General features: G+C 42.9%; 1 protein-coding gene across 5 annotated transcripts in view; it reads left to right on the forward strand.

The window, feature by feature from the left end:
* The window catches only part of LOC126354993 (zinc finger protein jing), a 625696-nt gene that overhangs the window by 405902 nt on the left and 199866 nt on the right, over positions 1 to 19928 (forward strand). Inside the window, exon 1 of one of the 5 annotated variants that reach the window (XM_050005105.1) lies at positions 16137 to 16192. The exons of the other annotated variants lie outside the window; for them this stretch is intronic. Coding sequence (XP_049861062.1) covers positions 16152 to 16192 — 41 coding nt within the window. The 5' untranslated portion in view covers positions 16137 to 16151. Of the gene's footprint in view, positions 1 to 16136; positions 16193 to 19928 lie in introns of those variants that run through there. 5 annotated transcript variants of the gene reach the window in all.

The following is a 19928-nucleotide window of genomic DNA, read 5'->3' on the forward strand; positions in this document are numbered from 1 at the left end:
AGGTTCGATTCTGGGCCACTGAATATTTTTAAACAAAAGTGAACGTTCCATGAAGATTTCCGCGAAGGATGAAAAAATTTAATTTTTTTAAAAATTTAAACACTCCCTATTGACACTTATTTTGTAAAACATTGGTAATTCGGAATTTAAATTTGCTATGAGAACCAGATTTTTGTTATGCAATATGCAATTAAAAAATAAGAAAAGGTGCATTTTTCTTAAAAATCACCACTAGATATGCTAATTAGCACATGCAGGGTGGCGCAGTTAAAGTAGCCTGCCTCGCCTTTTACTGCGAATGTAATATTTAGACTCCTGAAATAAACAGCTACAACAGTAAAAAATTGTATTCCATAATAGATTACCTTTCTTCTGTCAGCATTTCAGGTGAGACGTTTTCTCTTTGTAGTCTGCAAAATGATTTTCTCGACAGAAGAAACAATTGAACCCGTGGAACTATATGTGAAAAGATTCGATTAAGGAAACCCGCGAAATTTTCGAGGTAAAGTTTCCGGATGGAGGGCTACCAGCAAAAAGAGCAATACAGAGACTGCATACAAACTGGCGCACCTGCGGATCTGCGCGAAATGTAAAACGACGAAGAATTACTTAAGTTCGCACACCAGAAGTTAATTTCAGACATTCGCCGAAGAATTATTCACAGCCCAAAGAAGCTTACACGTAATTTGGCCCGACTAGCGCGTGTTCGTAGGAGGAGTTGACAGCGGATATTGAAAAGTCTTAATTTGAAGCCATATCGTGTGACGGCTGTGCAGAAATTACGGCGGGGGGGGGGGGGGGGGGGGGGAGGAGAGGAGAGGAGGAGATGATAGAAACGTGTAGATTACAGCGCATTGGTTTTGAAGAAAATAAAAACTGTTTCCATTACATCATCAGTAATGAAGCATGGTTTCATCGTCCCGGTCATGCGAATTAACAGAAAACGAGGCACTGGACAACGGAAAACCCTAATATTCTGTGCCAGCAACCCATCCATGGTGAAAAAAACAATGGCGTTTGGTTCGGTGTGACAGGAATGTGCATCATTGGATTGATATTTTTTAATACTATCCTCAACAGGGTTGCGTATATGGACATTACTGATAAATTTTGTGCGCAACTATCTGAATTTGAAAGAGACTACTGCTTCTTCCAGCAAGTTGTGTCAATTTGCCACACGTCTAAGGTATCCCTGGAACTAGTCCAGGACTTCACTGAGGGACGAGCTGTCAGCAAATGTATGTGACCACCAGGCTCGCCGAATCTGACATATCATTTTTTGGTGTGGCGATACTCGAATAGCGAGGTCTATGAAACAAATCCGTACATAATACAGGAATTGAAATACTTCATCGGTTGAGAAGTTGCCGCCATCGATATCCGAACTTTACTTCGGGGTGTATCTGAATATGCTAAGACGTGCACAGCTGTGTATGGATATTGCTTGGGGTCACTTCCAAAATCTTACATAAATGGATTTTTCACTGTAAATAAATCAGTCCATTTCAACTCTTCGTTTTTGTAATTTTTATGCATTTCCTTTGTACTTAAATTGGGGTACTTTTATCTGCGCCATTCTGTATTTGATGACTTTCATATTTAAATTACGAAAGTGTTCGGAAAGAATGGGAAAAACAAAAGAAGATCGAAACGAGACTCAGTCCAGCGATCAAACGATTACCATCACGAGAACCAACGAATATATATATATATATATATATATATATATATATATATATATTTTACGCTTCACAGAAATTCTCGTAGAACATGCACTTCAGTTTAAAAATTTGCATCAGCTGGGAATCGAAGATCTCTACGTGGTAGACAGGCTTTCTATTAGAATACTACATTACCACTCGACCTTTCTTAGTGTATTAAAGACCATCTGAAAACTTCAAAGTAGATGTTCTCACTTTTTTTTAGATTTGCATCGAACTGCATTGGAGAGTGATACTCTATTTCTAACCTTCGTGTACCATAAATATTACAAAAATGCGATTCCCATGTGGTCTGTTATAAAACACCTTCACCCAAACTGGACACGTGAGGAAACGCGTATCTACTCATTTTCGTCTTTCCCCCGCCCCCCCCTTCCTTTAATGCATCTTTGTGTAGGTCCCACACAGTCTAATAATACTCATGAATTGCACAAACGATGGTTCTGTAAAAGAGCTCTGTGGGGTTCTTTCAGCAAATCTAATATGGCATCCGCTTTTGATTCGGTTATGGTTATGGGATCGTTAGAACGTTACACTGATTCCAAAAGATACGTCCAGACAGTTGCCAATTGTGATTGATTCCAGTGATTGTTTGCCTATATGACCCTTTAGTCTATTTGGGAGCAGCCTCTTGAGCACTTAGATGCGTCAGTCCTAAGGAAAATAAACGAAGTTTTGGACGACAAAGGCGGCCCCTGGATGCACTGAGGGGGGTATCGCTATGATTTCCGCCAACCTTTGTTCGGGACAGATTGCTCTCTTTCTGCACACGCACGCGCAGTTTTGGTGACCTGCTGTAGGTTTCATGTCTTTGTGCGTCGATATAAAGGTACTTCATTTTAATTTCTGCAAAACACCTTAAGCTACCGTCTACTGTTTCGGTGTGGATAATTTAATACAAAGCGTGAAGTGCCTCTTTGTTGCCGTTAAAGTAAAGCGACTGGATTCTGCTCCTGGCTACGATAAGAAAGGCACATACTTTTGGCCGTTTCCAGTCGCTAGGCTCAATCAAGTATCTGCCTCGCCTATTCTGTTCAAAAGTGCCGATAAAACCGCTAATAAACCCCGAGGAAAGAATACGCGTCTCCAGTAACCGCTGATAGCCCGTGGACGATTACCCCGCCCTTGTGTGTCCAGCGACAGGTAGATGAGGTGGGAGTCAAGAACACACTGCGGGACACGGCGGCTGGCATCTATTATTTAGAGAGCTGCGGTGTGTCTGCCGTCCAAACATGGCGGCCCACCTACACGAACCCCTGTAGGCCTGTGTGTTGACTGGGCGCGCAGGCCCTGTAGCAGTGGCCATTGCTGGTCCTCCTCTCTGCTGTTGCTTCGTCCCTCTTTGCTTTATCCGTGCTCCTTCTGCACTGCCTCTCGAAATTCAAATTCCCCGACGAATAATTAAGCTATATTCACTGCTAACTACACCAAGAAGAAAAAAGATGAGTCTTCAGAAATGTGAAGGACTGCACGTAAATACCTCTAATTAGGAAAGGAGACACACGTAATGAGCTGAGTATAGATGCTGATAACTTGAATCTATAATTAGATACATGGGAACAACTCGTGGACGGAATGGGAGGTGAGAGTACGCAAATTTCCAGTAAAATTCTGAAGAACAGCCGTTGTAACTAGTATCGTGGCAAGTCCCCTCTGTCATGTACCTCACAGTGGTTTTATAAAATGGATGTAGACACGAACGTAGGCCAGGAAAACGGAACAGGCGCATAGGTACTCGATTCCTGTAATGTTTAAACTGGCGTCGGCCACCGCGCTGTCCGTGGTGAGAGGTAATGCCCGAAATTCGTTATTCTCAGCACGCTCTTGAAACTTCGTATCTTGAAACTATCAATTCCCTAACGATTTGCGAAATGGAATGTTCCATGCGTCTAGCTCCACTACCATTCCAAGTTCAAAGTCTGTTTAGTCTCGTCCTGCAGCCATTATCACATCTAAAAACTTTTCAAATGAATGACATTAGTGCAAAGGACAGCTCCGCCAGTGCAACCCCCTTTTTTATCTTGTGCATACGATACTACCGCCATCTGTACAGGTAGCCCATAAAGTCTGGTTACATAGGGAATTCCAATACATAATGATAAAAGCACATTTTAGTCACTTTACTGTTAAATAATATTTTCAACATGATCTCCGTGCTTTTCAGTGCATATCTTCATGCGCTTTGCATGATTAGGGTGAACTCGTTGCAATAAGTATGAAATATACATATATTCCAATAAGTCCAATGGATCGCATTTTTACGGTGTTTCACAAAGCATTTTCTTCCCCATTACACGATACGCATTCATTACAGGTAAAACTGCCACATACAGAAGAAAACTTGATTTTCTTGGGTAGTAGCGCCGATAACAGCAAGGTTCGCAAAGATGCGGAGGCTCTACATGTGTACATTAAGAGCATCTTGCAATGTGTGGCAAAGAATACTACCACTATTATTTCTCTCCGTTCCTGCTCCACATGCAGTATGGCTCGTGGGAGAAATGATTGTTGGTACACGTCCGAGTGAGCTCTAATTAGTCTGATTTTCACATCGTGGCTATTTCGCAATATGTATACGGGATAAATAAATGATTTTCATAATTTTATTGAAATATGTACTCTCAGAATATTAATAGTAAACCTCTCTGTAATGGACAGTACCTCTTTTGGCGTCTTTCAATGGAGATTGATAAGCACTTCTGTAACGTTCTTGCTCCTACTAGACGTGTAACCCACAACGAAATGCACCGTTCTTCTTTGGACCTTCTCTGCCTCCTCTATTAATCCTACCTGGTAAATGCGATAAATAACGAAATATTGAAGAAACGATCGGACGAGTGGTATTTTTAAGCCACGTCATTCGTGGATAAAGTATTTTTCCTTGTCATCCTTCCAGGGAAACTAGTGCTTTCAAATTCTTGTACTACCATCATCCCATGTAGGCTTTCACGGCCGGCGTCTTCATCAGCGGCGATCCCAGCTCCTAGCAGCCAGTCGTCGACTCACCTCGGAAGATGTTCTCCGTAGTTGAGAACGAAGCGTCAGGGAGAAGTAGTTCTACAGATCGACCACGGCAAATTAGCCCGGAAGTGTTTACTGATCTTGTACTACCATTACTTCTATACTGTTTTACTTTAGGTTACTGTAGATGGTTGCTCCTAGATATTTTTCCGATACGTTACTGATTCCATTGATTTATGGTCCTTAATGTAATAGGACAGCCCAGAGTTTTTCGCCATTTATGGGCAATTAATTCACGTTCAGGGTCAGCTGCCAGCCTGTGTGCCTTACGCAAAGTCTGGCGGAGCCTTTCCACTTTTTCCATTAGATCGTCTCACGTATTGCGAACTGTAACGTCCCTGTAACACTTCCTTCGTGTATCCAGAAGTTACTATTACATGCGACGATGTCATCCCGTCAAGAATGAGTTCCATCATGGTCGTAAACCACGGTACACAGCTCGGCTAGCTTTGGGTGTGTCGAGTTTGGATCGGAGGCAGGCGGTGCGATTAGCGAAGAGGTGACGCCCGCAGTCGTCAGACGAGGCGCGACAGCCCCAGCAGAGCAACTGCTGCGCAGGGAGTGCGCTTCTTATTTTGCCAGCTGGCGCTCCCCGAGTACCGCGCGTGGCAGGTAATTCGAGATAATAGCCCTCCCTTCCCATCAGTCTGCCATGTACAAACGGAAGAGGGGCGCCGGGGCTGCGCATGCGCCTTGGCTGCCACCCTTGTGTGTGTGTGTGTGTGTGTGTGTCACATCTCCTCCTAAACCACTGGACCGACGGGCTTCCTACGCACACACCTTAGCTTCAGACAACACTCGCCTTTGGGGTAAGAACCACCTGTCTATTATACTTCAGAAGACAACATCATAAACATTGAAATACGTGAGAAACTGCCACATCATTCATGTCCTGTGCTACTAATTCTTGTCGCAACATATTTCACAGTCAGTTATCCATATATGCCGCAGGATGTTGTCGACACACAGTACGATAGATAGAACATTATAAACACTATGATGCGTGAAAAAATGTCGCGTCCTGCATAAAGTTCTACTTAATTTATTCTTTACCATCAAGACACTACCACTGCCGAGTCAACTTACGGAAATTCCTGTCACCTGGCATCGCTTTTGGCAGCTTTAAATTGCAAAGCGCAACGGCAGTAGGTGACAACAGTGTCTTTATAGCTGTGAAGAAGCAGTGTCATAAAAACTTCTACAAAATCACATTGCAGGCTTGCATTTGCCATTAAAATTAACAAGTCACAGGGCAGCCTGTTAAATACTGCGTAGAGGATTTGTCATCTCTATATTTTTCTCGTGGAAAATTTTCTCACTTGCTTAAGGGTGGGCTCACCAACAACTGATTCATCGTAGCTCCTGGATATTAATTAGAAATATTGTTTATAATAACCTCTAAGTTAAATAAACTTTACGGAGAATTTGTATTTTGCTAACTACGTCTCTTAATTTGGATACTGTAGTTAGGCATTTGTACATTGTGCATAATTCTTTGTGCGACTGTTTTATAATACCAAAGCTGTTTCCACAGATACATGAAATGACTTTTTCTCAATATTACACTACAAACAGTTAACATTGTTTTTGTTTCTTATAGAAAATTGGTAAAATGAATACACGGACGGTCCCTGGTTTGTCAGCAAGTATCTTGTAAAGTTGTCGAATCTCATCTCTCTGTGTTCAACCTTGCTTGCGCCGTTTGTCGATATTTCCTTTACGCAGCTAGTCCCTGGCTGCGCGCCGTGTACGAATCTCTGTAGTGTCTCAGCTGTTCCTGGTTCCTAGGCACCCAACACTCGTATCTGCTTTTGTCGTTGTTTGGATAAGTTCACCTGACATAGTATCCGAACACCAAAGCTTCTTATCATTATCGCTAAAAAAAGTCATACGTGCTTTTGTCTTCCATTTTCTAACATAACAAAGTTAATATGATGGAATACACATTTGTTCTGGGACCGCTCTGACATGTTGATGAAAGAGCGATTCTCAGTTTGAGTAGTGACAAGAAAATATAGCAGGATTGTGTTGTTCACAGCGGAAATGCCCAACAGTTGTGGCCGAGCAGTTCTAGGCGCTTGTCTGCCTCGGGCATGGATGTGTGTGATGTCCTTAGGTTGGTTAGGTTTAAGCAGTTGTAAGTTCTAGGGGACTGATGCCTTCAGATGTTAACTTCCATAGTGCTCAGAGCCATTTGAACCAGTCTCGCATCGGCTTCGACGCTACGCGCCCAGACAAGTTCCCACTCTGCTGAATGCAGCCAAAATTCGTAACTGATTTAATTTAATTTAATGACGCGATGTAAATAAATGCCTGTTGCATTCATCTCCAATGGTAAATTTCTAGACAGTTACTGACTTGACAGTTAGTAATTTGACTAAATCCCATCAACAGTGAATAATTAGCTGACGAAGGTCGCTGGCGGTCCCAGTATTAACGAACTGCATGGGAGTGGTTACTAGATTTTACTTCTCCTAGTGTTATAACTCGCGCTTGCGTATGCGACAACTATAATTATTAAGAGGTCGTGGTGTGTGTGTCTCACTACCGAAAGCGTTAGTTTGCATTTGTTGGTAAGAGCCTTTCACTAATGTATTGGCGCTGCAACGAAACGAACCTCTTATCTTTCGTAAGTGAGCACGTGCTACTCACCTACACCTGTTCAGAAAGTAAAGCGAGACCATAGAAGGGAAATGGAGGAGGAAGAAGAAGAAGAATGCTGACTTAAGATGGTCTTACATATACTGTGGAAAACAAATACCCCAATGGATGGCGTCGTGTGTCCAATGAACGAACGCCGCAGCATCCGAACCGTGGGTCGATTTTTTAATTTTGCAGCCGGCCGCCTCTTGATATCGTCAAGTGCTTTAGCTCATGTTTTCGAGCGGTAAGAAACCCGTGTCGTGTTCCGCGCGAGGCGTTCAGCTTTACTTTCATCTTTTCTACTTCCCTTCCCCTTTCCGTTTGAACGCCAGGGGGAACTTAACCCGTGCGCTCCAGCCTGACGCGCGCGGTCCTACGCCTCTCTCTCTCTCTCTCTCTCTCTCTCTGTCTGTGTGTGTGTGTGTGTGTGTGTGTGTGTGTGTGTGTGTGTGCGCGCGCGCGCGCATACATGGGACGGTTTGTTTTTTAAAGCTCTCGTTGCGTTGTTTGCGGCTATTACTCGATTAACCTTTCAGAACTCCCCAAGTAGGCCAGTCGCGTTTCGAAACTTGCCTCGTCCTTTGTTCCTCGAATTGTGTCTCCGTTTAGGGGCTGCGCCGTGTGAGAGTACGAATGTGACTTTGAAAACTTTTGTGTCGCGGTAACATTGCTTACGGCGATCCACACAGCGGGCGAGTGTACTAGTGGTAGTGAATGGGGCTGTACGTAGTACATACCGTGTCCCACTCAACTAGCTCTGGTCTCCGTGCTGCCGCCCCTTCTGTTAAACAGATTCATTTTTTTTGGGTTTCTTCCAAGCAGTACGAACTACCAGTGTGCAGCAAAATCGCTCTATCTTCGAAGAGAATGTGAATGAATGAATCTTCTTTTGGGTTTCTCAGCTGTGTAACCGTCGCCTTATCAACAGGAATGTTACACCATCACTTACACAAAAAAATATTTCTCATTAACAGTTTAATAAGCCACGGCTGCAAAATACTAACACGAATTCTTTACAGACGAATGGAAAAACTGGAAGAAGCCGACCACGGGGAAGATCAGTTTGGATTCCGTAGGAATATTGCAATACGTGAGGCACTGCTGACCCTACGACTCACCTTAGAAGCTAGATTAAGGAAAAGCAAACTTACGTTTCTGGTATTTGTAGACTTAGAGGAAGCGTTTGACAATGTTAACTGGAATACTCTTTCAAATTCTGAAGGTGGCAGGGATAAAATATAGGGAGCGAAAGGCTATTTACAATTTGTACAGAAACCAGATGGCAGTTACAAGAATCGAGGGGCATGAAAGGGAAGCAGCGGTTCGGAAGGGGGTGAGACAGGGTTGTAGTCTCTCCCCGATGTTATTCAATCTGTATATTGAGCAAGCAGTGAAGCAAACAAAAGAAAAATTTTGAGTAGGTATTAAAATCCATGACACTGTAATTCTGTCAGAGACAGCAAATGACTTGGAAGAGCAGTTGAATGGAATGGACAGTGTCTTGAAATGAGGATATAAGATCGTCAACAAAAGCAAAACCAGGATAATGGAATGTAGTCGAATTAAATTGGTGATGCTGCGGGAATTAGATTAGGAAATGAGACACTTAAAGTAGTAGATGAATTTTGGGGAGCAAAATAACTGGTGGCAGAGAGAATGTAAAATGTAGACTGGCAATGGCAAGGAAAGCGTTTCTGAAGAATAGAAATTTGTTAACGTCGAGTTTAGATTTAAGTGTCAGTAAGTCGTTTCTGAAAGTATTTGTATGGAGTGTAGCCATGTATGGAAGTGAAACATGGACGATAAATAGTTTGGACAAGAAGAGAATAGAAGCTTTCGCAATGTGGTGCTACACAAGAAAGCTGAAGATTAGTTGGGTATATCAAGTAACTAACGAGGAGGTATTGAACAGAATTGGGGAGAAGATAAATTTGTGGCCAACTTGACTAGGAGGGATCGGTTGCTAGGACATGTTCTGAGGCATCAAGGGATCATCAATTTAGTATATGAGGGCAGTGTGGAGGGTAAAAATCGTAGAGGGAGACCAAGAGATGAATACACTAAGCAGATTCAGAAGGATGTAGGTTGCAGTAGGTGCTGGGAGATGATGAACCTTGCACAGGATAGAGTAACATGGAGAGCTGCATGAAACCAGTCTCTGGACTGAAGACAACAGCAGCAGTTGTGTACGTTCTGATAATACATTAAACCACGATCGATTTCAGTCTTTAAACTCGATCACCAAGCCTCATTAGCAAACGCTATAGAATCTTCGACGTCGCAAGTACTTGCTCAGAAACAGGATCGTATGTAACATCTAGCATCTGGTTTAACAGACATGCTGACATCGCGTGCGTCTGATTGCAGATGTCCCCCTTCCCACCACCCATTCCCCCGTCCCGTTCGACCTCTTAACTGATACCGTGACTGTTCAAACGACATCCTGTTGTAACACCTGTAGCTACTACAGGGTGTTACAAAATGGTACGGCCAAACTTTCAGGAAACATCCCTCACACACAAAGAAAGAAAATATGTAATGTGGACATGTCTGGAAACGCTTACTTCCCATGTTAGAGCTCATTTTTTACTTATTTTCAAATCACACTAATCATGGAATGGAAGCACACAGCAACAGAGATTAGAGCCCACACAGAAGCATATCGACAATCCTTCTTTCCACGTACAATACGAGACTGGGATAGAAGGGAGAACCGATAGAGGTACTCAGGGTACCCTCCGCCACACACCGACAGGTGCGGAGTATGGATGTAGATGTAGATGTAGAGCGTACCAGCGTTACTTCAAATACTTCGTTACAGGAAATGTTCAAAATGTTCTCCGCTAGCTAGGATTCATGCACAGATCCTCCATCGCATGGAATCCGTGATGCGCTGATGCTGCCCTGGAGAATGGCGTATTGTATCACAGCCGTCCACAATACGAGCACGAAGAGTCTCTACATTTATTACCGGGATTGCTAGACAAGAGTTTTCAAATGCCCATATAAATGAAAGTCAAGAGGGTTGAGGTCAGGAGAGCGTGGAGCCCATGGAATTGGTCCGCCTCTACCAATCCATCGGTATTAGACTGAAATATGCAGGAGCTCCATCGTGTATGAACCACATGTTGTGCCGTACTTGTAAAGGCACATGTTCTAGCAGCACAGGTAGAGTATCCCGTATTAAATAATAACGTGCTCCATTGAGCGTAGGTGGACGAAACTAAAATGAGCTCTAACATGGAAATTAAGCGTTTCCGGACACATGTACACATAACATCTTTTCTTTATTTGTGTGTGAGGAATGTTTCCTGAAAGTTTGGCCGTACCTTTTTGTAATACCCTGTATATCAACTTTCATTTTAAGGAATATATTTCTGACTAAAGTCTATTTTTAATGGCAATTCTACGCGAAAGAACTGAAAGCACAGTATTTGAAATAATCACGATAAAAGAATTTAGGTAGTTACGAACTGATTCTCTCCACCTCTGTTATCAGCAAGTAGCTAGTTCCTCGAAGTTTGCAATTGATGTAGTAAAACTGTGTGTGTACCTAATACGCGAGAGCGCCTGGTTGTGCGGTGGGGTCGCTTTGTAAGTTTTTAAAAACTGCCATTAGACCTCGCTGTTCAGATGTCATTACCAAATGTTTAAACAATGACAGCTCAGAATTGGTCGAGTGGTATGTTTACAGTAGATCATTAAAGAAAGAGGTTTGTGAAAAGATAATTTACGTTCGATGATTTTTACAATGTTGTTAAAAGCGTAAGTGAACCACAGTGCCTCGAATTTCGTTCATATTTTGGTGAAAAAAAAAAAAAAAGTCGATGCTGAGCGCAGTGTGATTAAAGAGTATCGGGAGGTGCCCTATCGTGTAATAAAGTTAGACAGAAGGATTTCTGTAAGGTTCCACAGCTCAGAACTGTTCTTCTAATACGAGGACTCCTCTTGTATGTGACAGTATCCCCGCAAATCCCTACTCTCACATAACCATCTAATTGCTAAACAGAATAATAGATGACTACTCAAAGATTCATGTGCCATTTCTGCTGCCATGATTTTCTTGTATCCCTGTATTAGTACGGAAGCGTCGAACAATCTTTCGAAACTCTTAGCGTCAATAACACTCTTTGAATGCAACACAGCTAAGCAGCGAGCACATAGAAGTAACTTTAAACGTGCAAAGCTACAGAAATTCGACTACTGCGAGCTAAGTTCATCGTACCTACGCTTAACGCGTCAGTCGTCATCGTTCAGCATTCCACTGCTGGGTTCCCTCAGTCGGGTGCGTTAATAAGTTTTGAGGAAAGGCACACAACAAATGACGCCGCTGTGAAAGGCGGACAGTAGGAGCACGTGAGCAGACGGCAGTGACGCGCGTCTGATGCAAGTAACGGTGAGCTGCTGAGCTGCCCAGAAGCCGTGAGGAATTCTGGGGAAGTCCCTTACCGCATATTATTAGAAGACGGTGGTCTCGCTAATTATACTCCAGGACGTCGCTAGCGCGACTGCTGCGTAATGCATGCAGCCTGGGATAGAATTACGTCGTGCCAGCCGTGGCAGCGCTGCTCCTCTTCTCAATTATTTCTCACTAGCTGTCTTCAATCCTCCACTTTCTTTATTGTTTCTTTTCTGTCCTTCTGTAATTAATGCGGCAGTTTGTTTCGCCGTGGATGTAGCAGGTAGAACATTTATCTATACAGAACAGCAGCGCATTTCCACATCATTGTATCACATGCGCTATTTCCTAACAATAAAAACTGCCCTGCAGTGGTGTGTACATTTCTCGAGGCATAGCACCCGTCTTCCATCCGCACAGCCTCGATATCAGTATTTCTGGGCCACTGTTTTCGATACGAAACTTGACGGATCGAGACGACGTTGGAGAGATGTTATCTCATATGTTCGGAAGGTCAACAGAGAGGCTGTCTCAAAGATATTGTGGAACTCTTACTTCTTACTGTACAGATCTACCTACACAGTAAAGTTCTCTGTGCTGTTCGCACATGACACGGGCTGTCACGGTTTCGCCTGCAGACGGTGCTAGTCCATCTGAGTCAAGCACGCCTATAAATAAAGATCACGACTCCCAGTCGCCATGCTCAGCCTCTGATCCAATCGCAGACGAGAATTATAGTTGTCAACCACCACAAGATATGAGTTTTCTAGTCGTGTTACAATTAGAGATTGCATGCTTTTGCCATGCTTAGTCTTTCGAACCCATTTGAAAGAATTTCGCTGTCTATCAAATACTGACCGGGAAAAATTATCCCACTGAAGGCATCAGCAACCCACCAGCAATATAGCCGGCGAGTGCCGCGGGCAAGTGGTGCTGTCGAAGCATCCTTACTACGTATGCGGTCCGTGTTGGCCACGTCTACCATCTGTCCAACCAAGGCTCTCAGCCAGTTCCGATGTGACGTCTTGTACAAAAACTCAAGTGGCCGTGTTGGCGACAGTCTGTCCCGGCCACTTATTCGTCAGCGGTAGATTCTTAAACATTGCTCCCTTTACCACAATTTCCTGTTGTCTGCGTACACCCGTTACCTGCTCCGCTTCAAAGTTCAAACAAAAAATTGCGTTATTTCGGCGCGTTGTAGCTGTCGTATTTGGTCATGTAATAGGCCAACTACACTTACTACAAACTGACAAATCTGTCCCAGCCTCTGAAAACCTAGGTTACTGGTTTACCTGGTGAAACGATCTCCACGTAGTTTAAATGTTGGTACGTCATTGGCTTACAGCTCCCGTAACGATTATTTTTTATGCATAAGTTGTATCATGAAACAGAACGTCCCTGTATCGCTACTATTTACTCAGAATTTAACTGGTATTGGTAGTCTGATAACATCGTTGAAATGCTTAAAGTGGTTTACGTTCGCAGAGGTCGGTGTTGTGTGGACGTGGACTGTCGTTGGTTGCTCTGCGTAACAGCGGTATCGAACAGGTAGGTAATACGATGACCACATACTGATGGAGAAGTGACACTCTTCGGGCTGCGTGTGCGTTCATAAAGCAGCTCTGACGGTGGCAGAATGTGTGCCCTTCATTATTCGTGGTGAACCTTTCACCCGCTAGGCCAAGGTAGTTTGTGGTGTGTGCACACCCAAGTTTTCTTATTAGCATTGAAAAATTTGTGCTCTTGATAGCAATAAAAATAAGATTACAACTTGCTGAGTATTGGTTTCGGCTGTTTAACAACCATGTTCAGATCATGATTACTAAAGAATCAGTACCTATGTACAATGGTTGCGACAATAGCGTTGTTATAGGACATGAGTACAGCATTAGTCACATCATCGTTACGAAGTGTAACATGTAAACAGTAAAAGTTATCATAACTGTTAACGTCTAGTACAGTCGTAAGACTCATTTCCTATTAGTATGCTCAAATCAAATCGTTACGAAATAATGGTACTAGAACCAAGTAAATGCGCATCGTGCTGTTTCACGGCGATCGCGACGCTGTTTACTCCAGTAGATAGAGCTTACGTGGCAGGAAGCAGTAGTAAGAATGACGAGTTCTTAGTCATATCTAGAGGCACATTGATTCACCAGGAAGCATTAAGCATCGCTCTTGAGGGAAGCACAGTATTCATTGGAACCGGCCATATCCTGCACAGCTACTGCAGCTGCGGAAGACAACAGGAGGTCGTCAGAGGGTTTAAGAGCCAAATACACGTGTGGCTATCCGGCGATAGCAAACCTCGAAACTGGTAGACGCTGGAAAGTTAGTTTTCGATTGTGACTGAAAGTAAAACTGTGTTGTTTGTGGGTGTTTGCTGGTTGGGTGCTGTTAAGACGTACCACTTTTTTTCTGTTGCAGGTGAGTGGTGGTTCAGATCTTGTTCGTGCCGTCAGCGGCACGCTTTCCTCCATTGTTCTTCCTGGCGACCCGTAAGTACTGTCGTTACTCGACCTTCAACTACTTTCGCCCTTTCCAAAAGGAAATAACTTGCTGGCGAGAAATATTCTAACGTTTCACGCATTCGTAGGGATAGAGGCTAGATCTCCAGTAGCTTCTGTCAGACGCTGATTAGTCGTATTCGAGGCGAGGTTGAAGTCTTGAAAATTTGTAGTCTGTACAGGCACCCGCAGTCTGAGATTGTTAGGCTACTGCCGTTACAGTCTGAAACTAAACGTTTCTCGAAGTAAGACATTTCCGGCAAGCTGTGTAGAACTTGCTGAGAATACTGTTCATTTGAGCCACTGTTTGTCAATTTCAGCTACAGAGCAGTTTTCAAAAGGAAATGAGTCTACAAGAGAAGAACAAAAATATCGCGCCAAGATATATCTAGCGGTTACTGAACAAGTAAACACCACGGTTTATTTGAAATGCAGATATTATTGTGAGAAATAGCACCATAAGTTACCGCGGCTGACGCCTGTAACCACTAGATTGGTTGTCTTCGTATCGAAAACCTTACATTTAAAGTAACGCTTCCAAAGTACAGTTTCACTCACTGCACTTTATTGTAATAAATCTAACCGAAGTCACGCGCTTCTTGAGTGTCTTCAACGCGACAGTTCCGTGGAACACTTATTTTCTTCATAACACGAAACCTGTGATACAAAAATTACAATAATATGGAACTTCAATTTCAGAAACCTGTATTCCAGTATGTCACCAGTTAAGTTCGGTCCGCAGTACAGGAAGTGAGTTTGCATCGCATTGTTTCACATTTCGTAGCATGTGCGGTAATGTGACTGGAACATTTTTAACTGACAATATTGATTATCTACTCACGAAAGAAGAACGGGCTATTGTAGAACAGCGTTCTTCCCAACCCAGTCAAAGCAAGCAGAGATTGTGACAAAAGGGTTTCCCAATACGGAATATTTTTGAAGTTCTTGCGCGCGCGCGCGCGCGCGCGCACCAAAACCTTGTCAATAGGATTCGCATTTAGGATTTTAGAAAGATTGCGAAATATCTGCGACAATTCAGTGCGTTTAAGAAATTAGTATTACCGTCACAGCCACGACTTAACGGAAGCTGTATTCCGTAAAATTCGTACGGTTTGACAGAGCTGCAATATTATTTCCAGTGACCCAATAGAAGAGCCACTTGGAGGCAAAGAAATAGAAAACGGCTGTTAGTACTAAGTTTCATCCATAATTCGAAATTGTAGACGTGGCTTTATTCGATAAACGAGAAGCATAACGGGCAAGAAAAATGATTTTGTTATTGCTCTACGATCCATTTAATCCGCCGTGGATCTAATTGTCAGTTTTCGGAGTCTTACGTCACTGCTCTTGCTCAAAACCGTGATACATCTATAAATGTGTGTTTCGAACAAAGCTATGTCATACCGTGAAGTATAGTTGTCGACATTAAACACAAAGAGTAGGTAAAGACGTATTCCTCTCACGTTGTCTGACAAGTTTCATATGCTGCCTCGCTTCAATCGTGTCTCTTCACTTTCTCTGATTCGCGATTTTGAGAATTCATCACCGCTTCGTGTTACTCAAGAACAGCCTTACTTTGTGGCTGAGAGAGTAGCTTGTTGTACTTCGTGTGTACTGCTGTAACCGCACGAGGTCAACGAATGCGTGTAATTAAGAAACATCTTTTGAGATACGGAAAGGCGAATGTGAGGCGGATTGAGTGTGCAAACCCCGGTGACGCGGGCGAGTCTGCGCTCAAGGCGGGAGGGAGACTGCGGCGTCCCCCGCGTGGCCGCAGCCGCGGGAGGTTGCAGCCGGAGCAGAGTGCCGCCAGTGCTGCGTGTGCGTGCGCGTGCGTGCGTGCGTGGGTGTGGGGAACGCATGAGCCGACGCCGCCGCCGCCGCCGCCGCCGCGCCTCCACGTGAGTACCGTGTACTCGTCGTTAAACTGCCAACTTCGTGCACGCACACTGGCACCGCTAATGCTGCGGTTTCCAGCCACCATTACCCCAGAAACAGCCCAGATATCGGCAAATAACGCTCTCAAGTTAGCGCTATCCCACACTCGGTGGACGGTAAAGTTTAGTCACAGTTCAAACAAATAAACTCGTTTTTATACGTTCTCTGCCAAACCGACGGTTAATAAGTCAATGAGACGGTTGGTGCTTCTTCTTCCTTATTCCCGTGTTCTGTGTTATCTTTGATGTCAGCCAGTCGGTCATGTTCAAAGCTCATTCGCCCTCACTAATTACGCTTGTAGGGCCATCGTAGCCGAAAATCTGCTTTCACAAGTTGTGATGAATGAAATTTGTAATCTCATTGCACTAAACTCAAATTTGACATTTGAAAATAATTTTTCATTCACCGAGAAAAGGTCTGAGGACCAAGACATTTGCTTGCCTACTTCTACAAATCGGTTAGAATGTTGCTAATATAATGTATGTAAATTAAAACCAGATTCAAAACACAGCTTCCAATGTGTGTGGAACGGAAATTGTACGATCAGTGTGTGTATTGACAGTTTCACTTTACGGTGAGGGCTGGCTAGTTCAGAAAGTGCATATGCATGATACAATTTGTTAGGAAAAGATGAAAACAAACAAACATTGGAAGACATAATTATGATTGTAATGAAACTGACATTGATGTGAAAGTGACGTGTAGCAAGGCGAGTAGAGAGGCGAACCAGGGAAGTTCTTCGCTATATGTCAAAAAATTAGAAGAGATTGAGTGTACGACATAAGTGCGCAAAATTGCGTTAGAAGATATGCAGGAGCAATATGCATTCTTATTGCTGAACATGCATGGAAAACTCTGAGTAACATCAATCCAGCAACGGATGTAGACGATGTAATGTTAGTCTGACAATTGTAACGATGATAGATATTGTTCAAAATAACTGAATCATTAATAAGCCACAATTAACTCATTTTTGTTTGACCTCTTCAGAAAATTAGTTCCACCTCTATGGGGTAGCTAACTCCGCCGAGCTGGTGTACCTATCTCTGCCACTGCCACATATTTTGAGGAAATTTAATGAAGAAGCTCGTTCTTTATAACATCGCTTTCCATTTGATTGGTGTTAACCCTTTAACTTTCATTTTCGAACGCAGATTTCTAATGACAATTGTTAGAGTCCTAAGAGTTCCATTGCTTTTAAACTGGCAGTGTTGCTCTGTAATCTATTGACTATGCACAGGTGAAAGCGCCATCTAGCACGATATTATGTCGCCAGAAGGCATGCACAGGATGAGACTAAATTCCGTTTGCCGCGCAGAGTAGCCGCGCGGGCTTAGGCGCCTTGTCGCGGTCCGTACAACTCCCCCCGTCGGAGGTTCGAGTCCTCCCTCGGGCGCCTGCGTGTGTGGTGCAGGCTTAGGGACTGATGACCTCAGCAGTTTGGTCTCATAAGACCTTACCACAAATTACCAATTTAAATTCCGTTCACAGATTTTGAGGAAAGTAAAATTTGTAGTAAACATGGCGTCAAAGATCCATACCTTTACAAACTAAGAGTACAGTACTTGCTCATCTTCGCTGCTGTGAAACATCTCTCCTACTGAACAAGTGCTTAAATCTCTTGATGTATACATTTTAGATCCCATGTCTACCAGACATTTTTGTTTTTGGTATAAGGAACTTGACCGCAGTCTGCAAAAGTACGTCAGTTTATATATATATATATATATATATATATATATATATATATATATATATATATATATATATATATATATATATATATATATATGACGGGTTTCACGACAACTGTGAGCTACCGGATGACATCACTAGTAATTGAACTTTCACGTAGCCTTCGTCAGTTCACGTCGGTAAAACACGGGTAAGATTACATTGATTCGCATGGAAATAAAGTAATATTTCGCGTACGGGAAGACAAAATTCTATATTTTTAAAGTAAATGAATGTAGGAATCCCCAGGTTGAATAAAAGGAACCAAACTACTTTCTTCTTAATTTTGTTATATGCCATTATACTTCTTGGACCTTGTTATTCACAGGAAGGGCAATCCTCCGTCAATCTGAATAACCTAACATTTCTTTGCTGATCTACATCTACAGATACACTGTAGTGCAAAGTGCAGGGTACTCGATAGCAATATGAGTGATTACTTGTTATTTTTCGTTTTCTTTTAAACAGCTGCAAAGCTGACAGTGCGCCTGCATAGTACGCGAATCTCTTATTCGTGTGGTTCCTGCGGTGCGATAGAGACAGCTGAACTATCGCATATTGTTCAGCAAACACAGGTTCTGAAAATTTATCTAATAAGGTTTCGCGAGAGTAGTGTCGCTGTTCTTCCAAAGACTTCAGTTTCAGTTCCTTAAGCATTTCTCTTCAATGTTCGCGTCTATACTGACTCATTACGAATGAAGAACCGCGTCTAAAAGTTCGATTTCCACTGCCATGCATATTTGATAAGGACTGCAAACCATTGGACAGTAGTACACAGATGGTCACTGCTGTAGCGTTGTTTGCGTTTTTCCTAACAGATGCAGCGCACTTTCGCCGAACACATCCAACGAATGAATCATTTGCCTCCCCTACTATTGATTTCAAGTGTTAGTCCCATTTCGTATGACTTCTTAGTATTCTCCTGAAGATTTTTAAACGGTGAAATGCCCTAGAAATGTAGTGCTGACCTTGTAACTGGGTATTGTCGTGATATTGCTCTTCTTTGTCGACATTGTGCAGTATTATCGACATTTAGAAAGAATTTCCATTCAATAAACAAAGTGCAAATACAAACTCATTCGACGGTCGTTACATTGATTTATTAATGTTCACCCTATGCTATACATTTAGAACACTGATTTTCATTTCTGTGAACCATTCGTTGTTTAGTATAAAATACGGGTTTTAGTGACCAAAGTATACTTGTGTACATCACCATGTGATCGTATCTTTATCAAGAGTTGACAGGGTGCCACAGTGTCTGTAATCCAGGAAAACATGATCTACTTGCTCCTCTGCATCTGATTCTTACAGGATGCCGTGTGTGTCAATGGAGGAAGCTGTGTTTCACTGTAGTGGTTTTTACTCCTTCTTTCGGAGAAACTTGTTTTCCTCTAGAAACTTCACGATGTTTGAGGTCAGATTTGTAGTACTAACAACAGAATGACGTTAGCGTTAGTGATCTGTAATTCCATTCTTAGGAACTGGAATGTTGGATACTGATACTCAATACTACGACCGACTTCCTTGTCTTTTTCCAAGTCGGGTTATAGTTGTTAACACCTTACAGAGAATTAGACGTGCAAATAACTTTCATGACTTGTTATTTTAGAGGATATTTCGCTGAAGTCTTTCGCAAACGCTTAAGGACTTTCAACGTGCAGCAGAGCTAGCGCTCAGTAATTTTGCGATCTTCTTCCCGGGAGATGGAGATCACTTTTCCGAGCGTTAAGCCACTGAAAGACAGTGAGTGAGGATTCTTTGAAAGTAAGTCTGCAACACGTTCTTTGTCGGCCACTCTGTTTGTAGTCGTTATGATGTGGGGGTATGAAGCTTACGCTGATAAATTTGCACGTTGCTGCTGTTGTTGCTGTTATGATTTTGCGTCATGTTCAAAAACTCGTGAAGCTGCACTTCGTGCTGTTAATGCCTCTGTCGGCCTCTCAGATGTTAACCCACTACTCC

Source organism: Schistocerca gregaria, chromosome 3 (genome assembly GCF_023897955.1).
Source record: "Schistocerca gregaria isolate iqSchGreg1 chromosome 3, iqSchGreg1.2, whole genome shotgun sequence".
Taxonomy (NCBI): domain Eukaryota; kingdom Metazoa; phylum Arthropoda; class Insecta; order Orthoptera; family Acrididae; genus Schistocerca; species Schistocerca gregaria.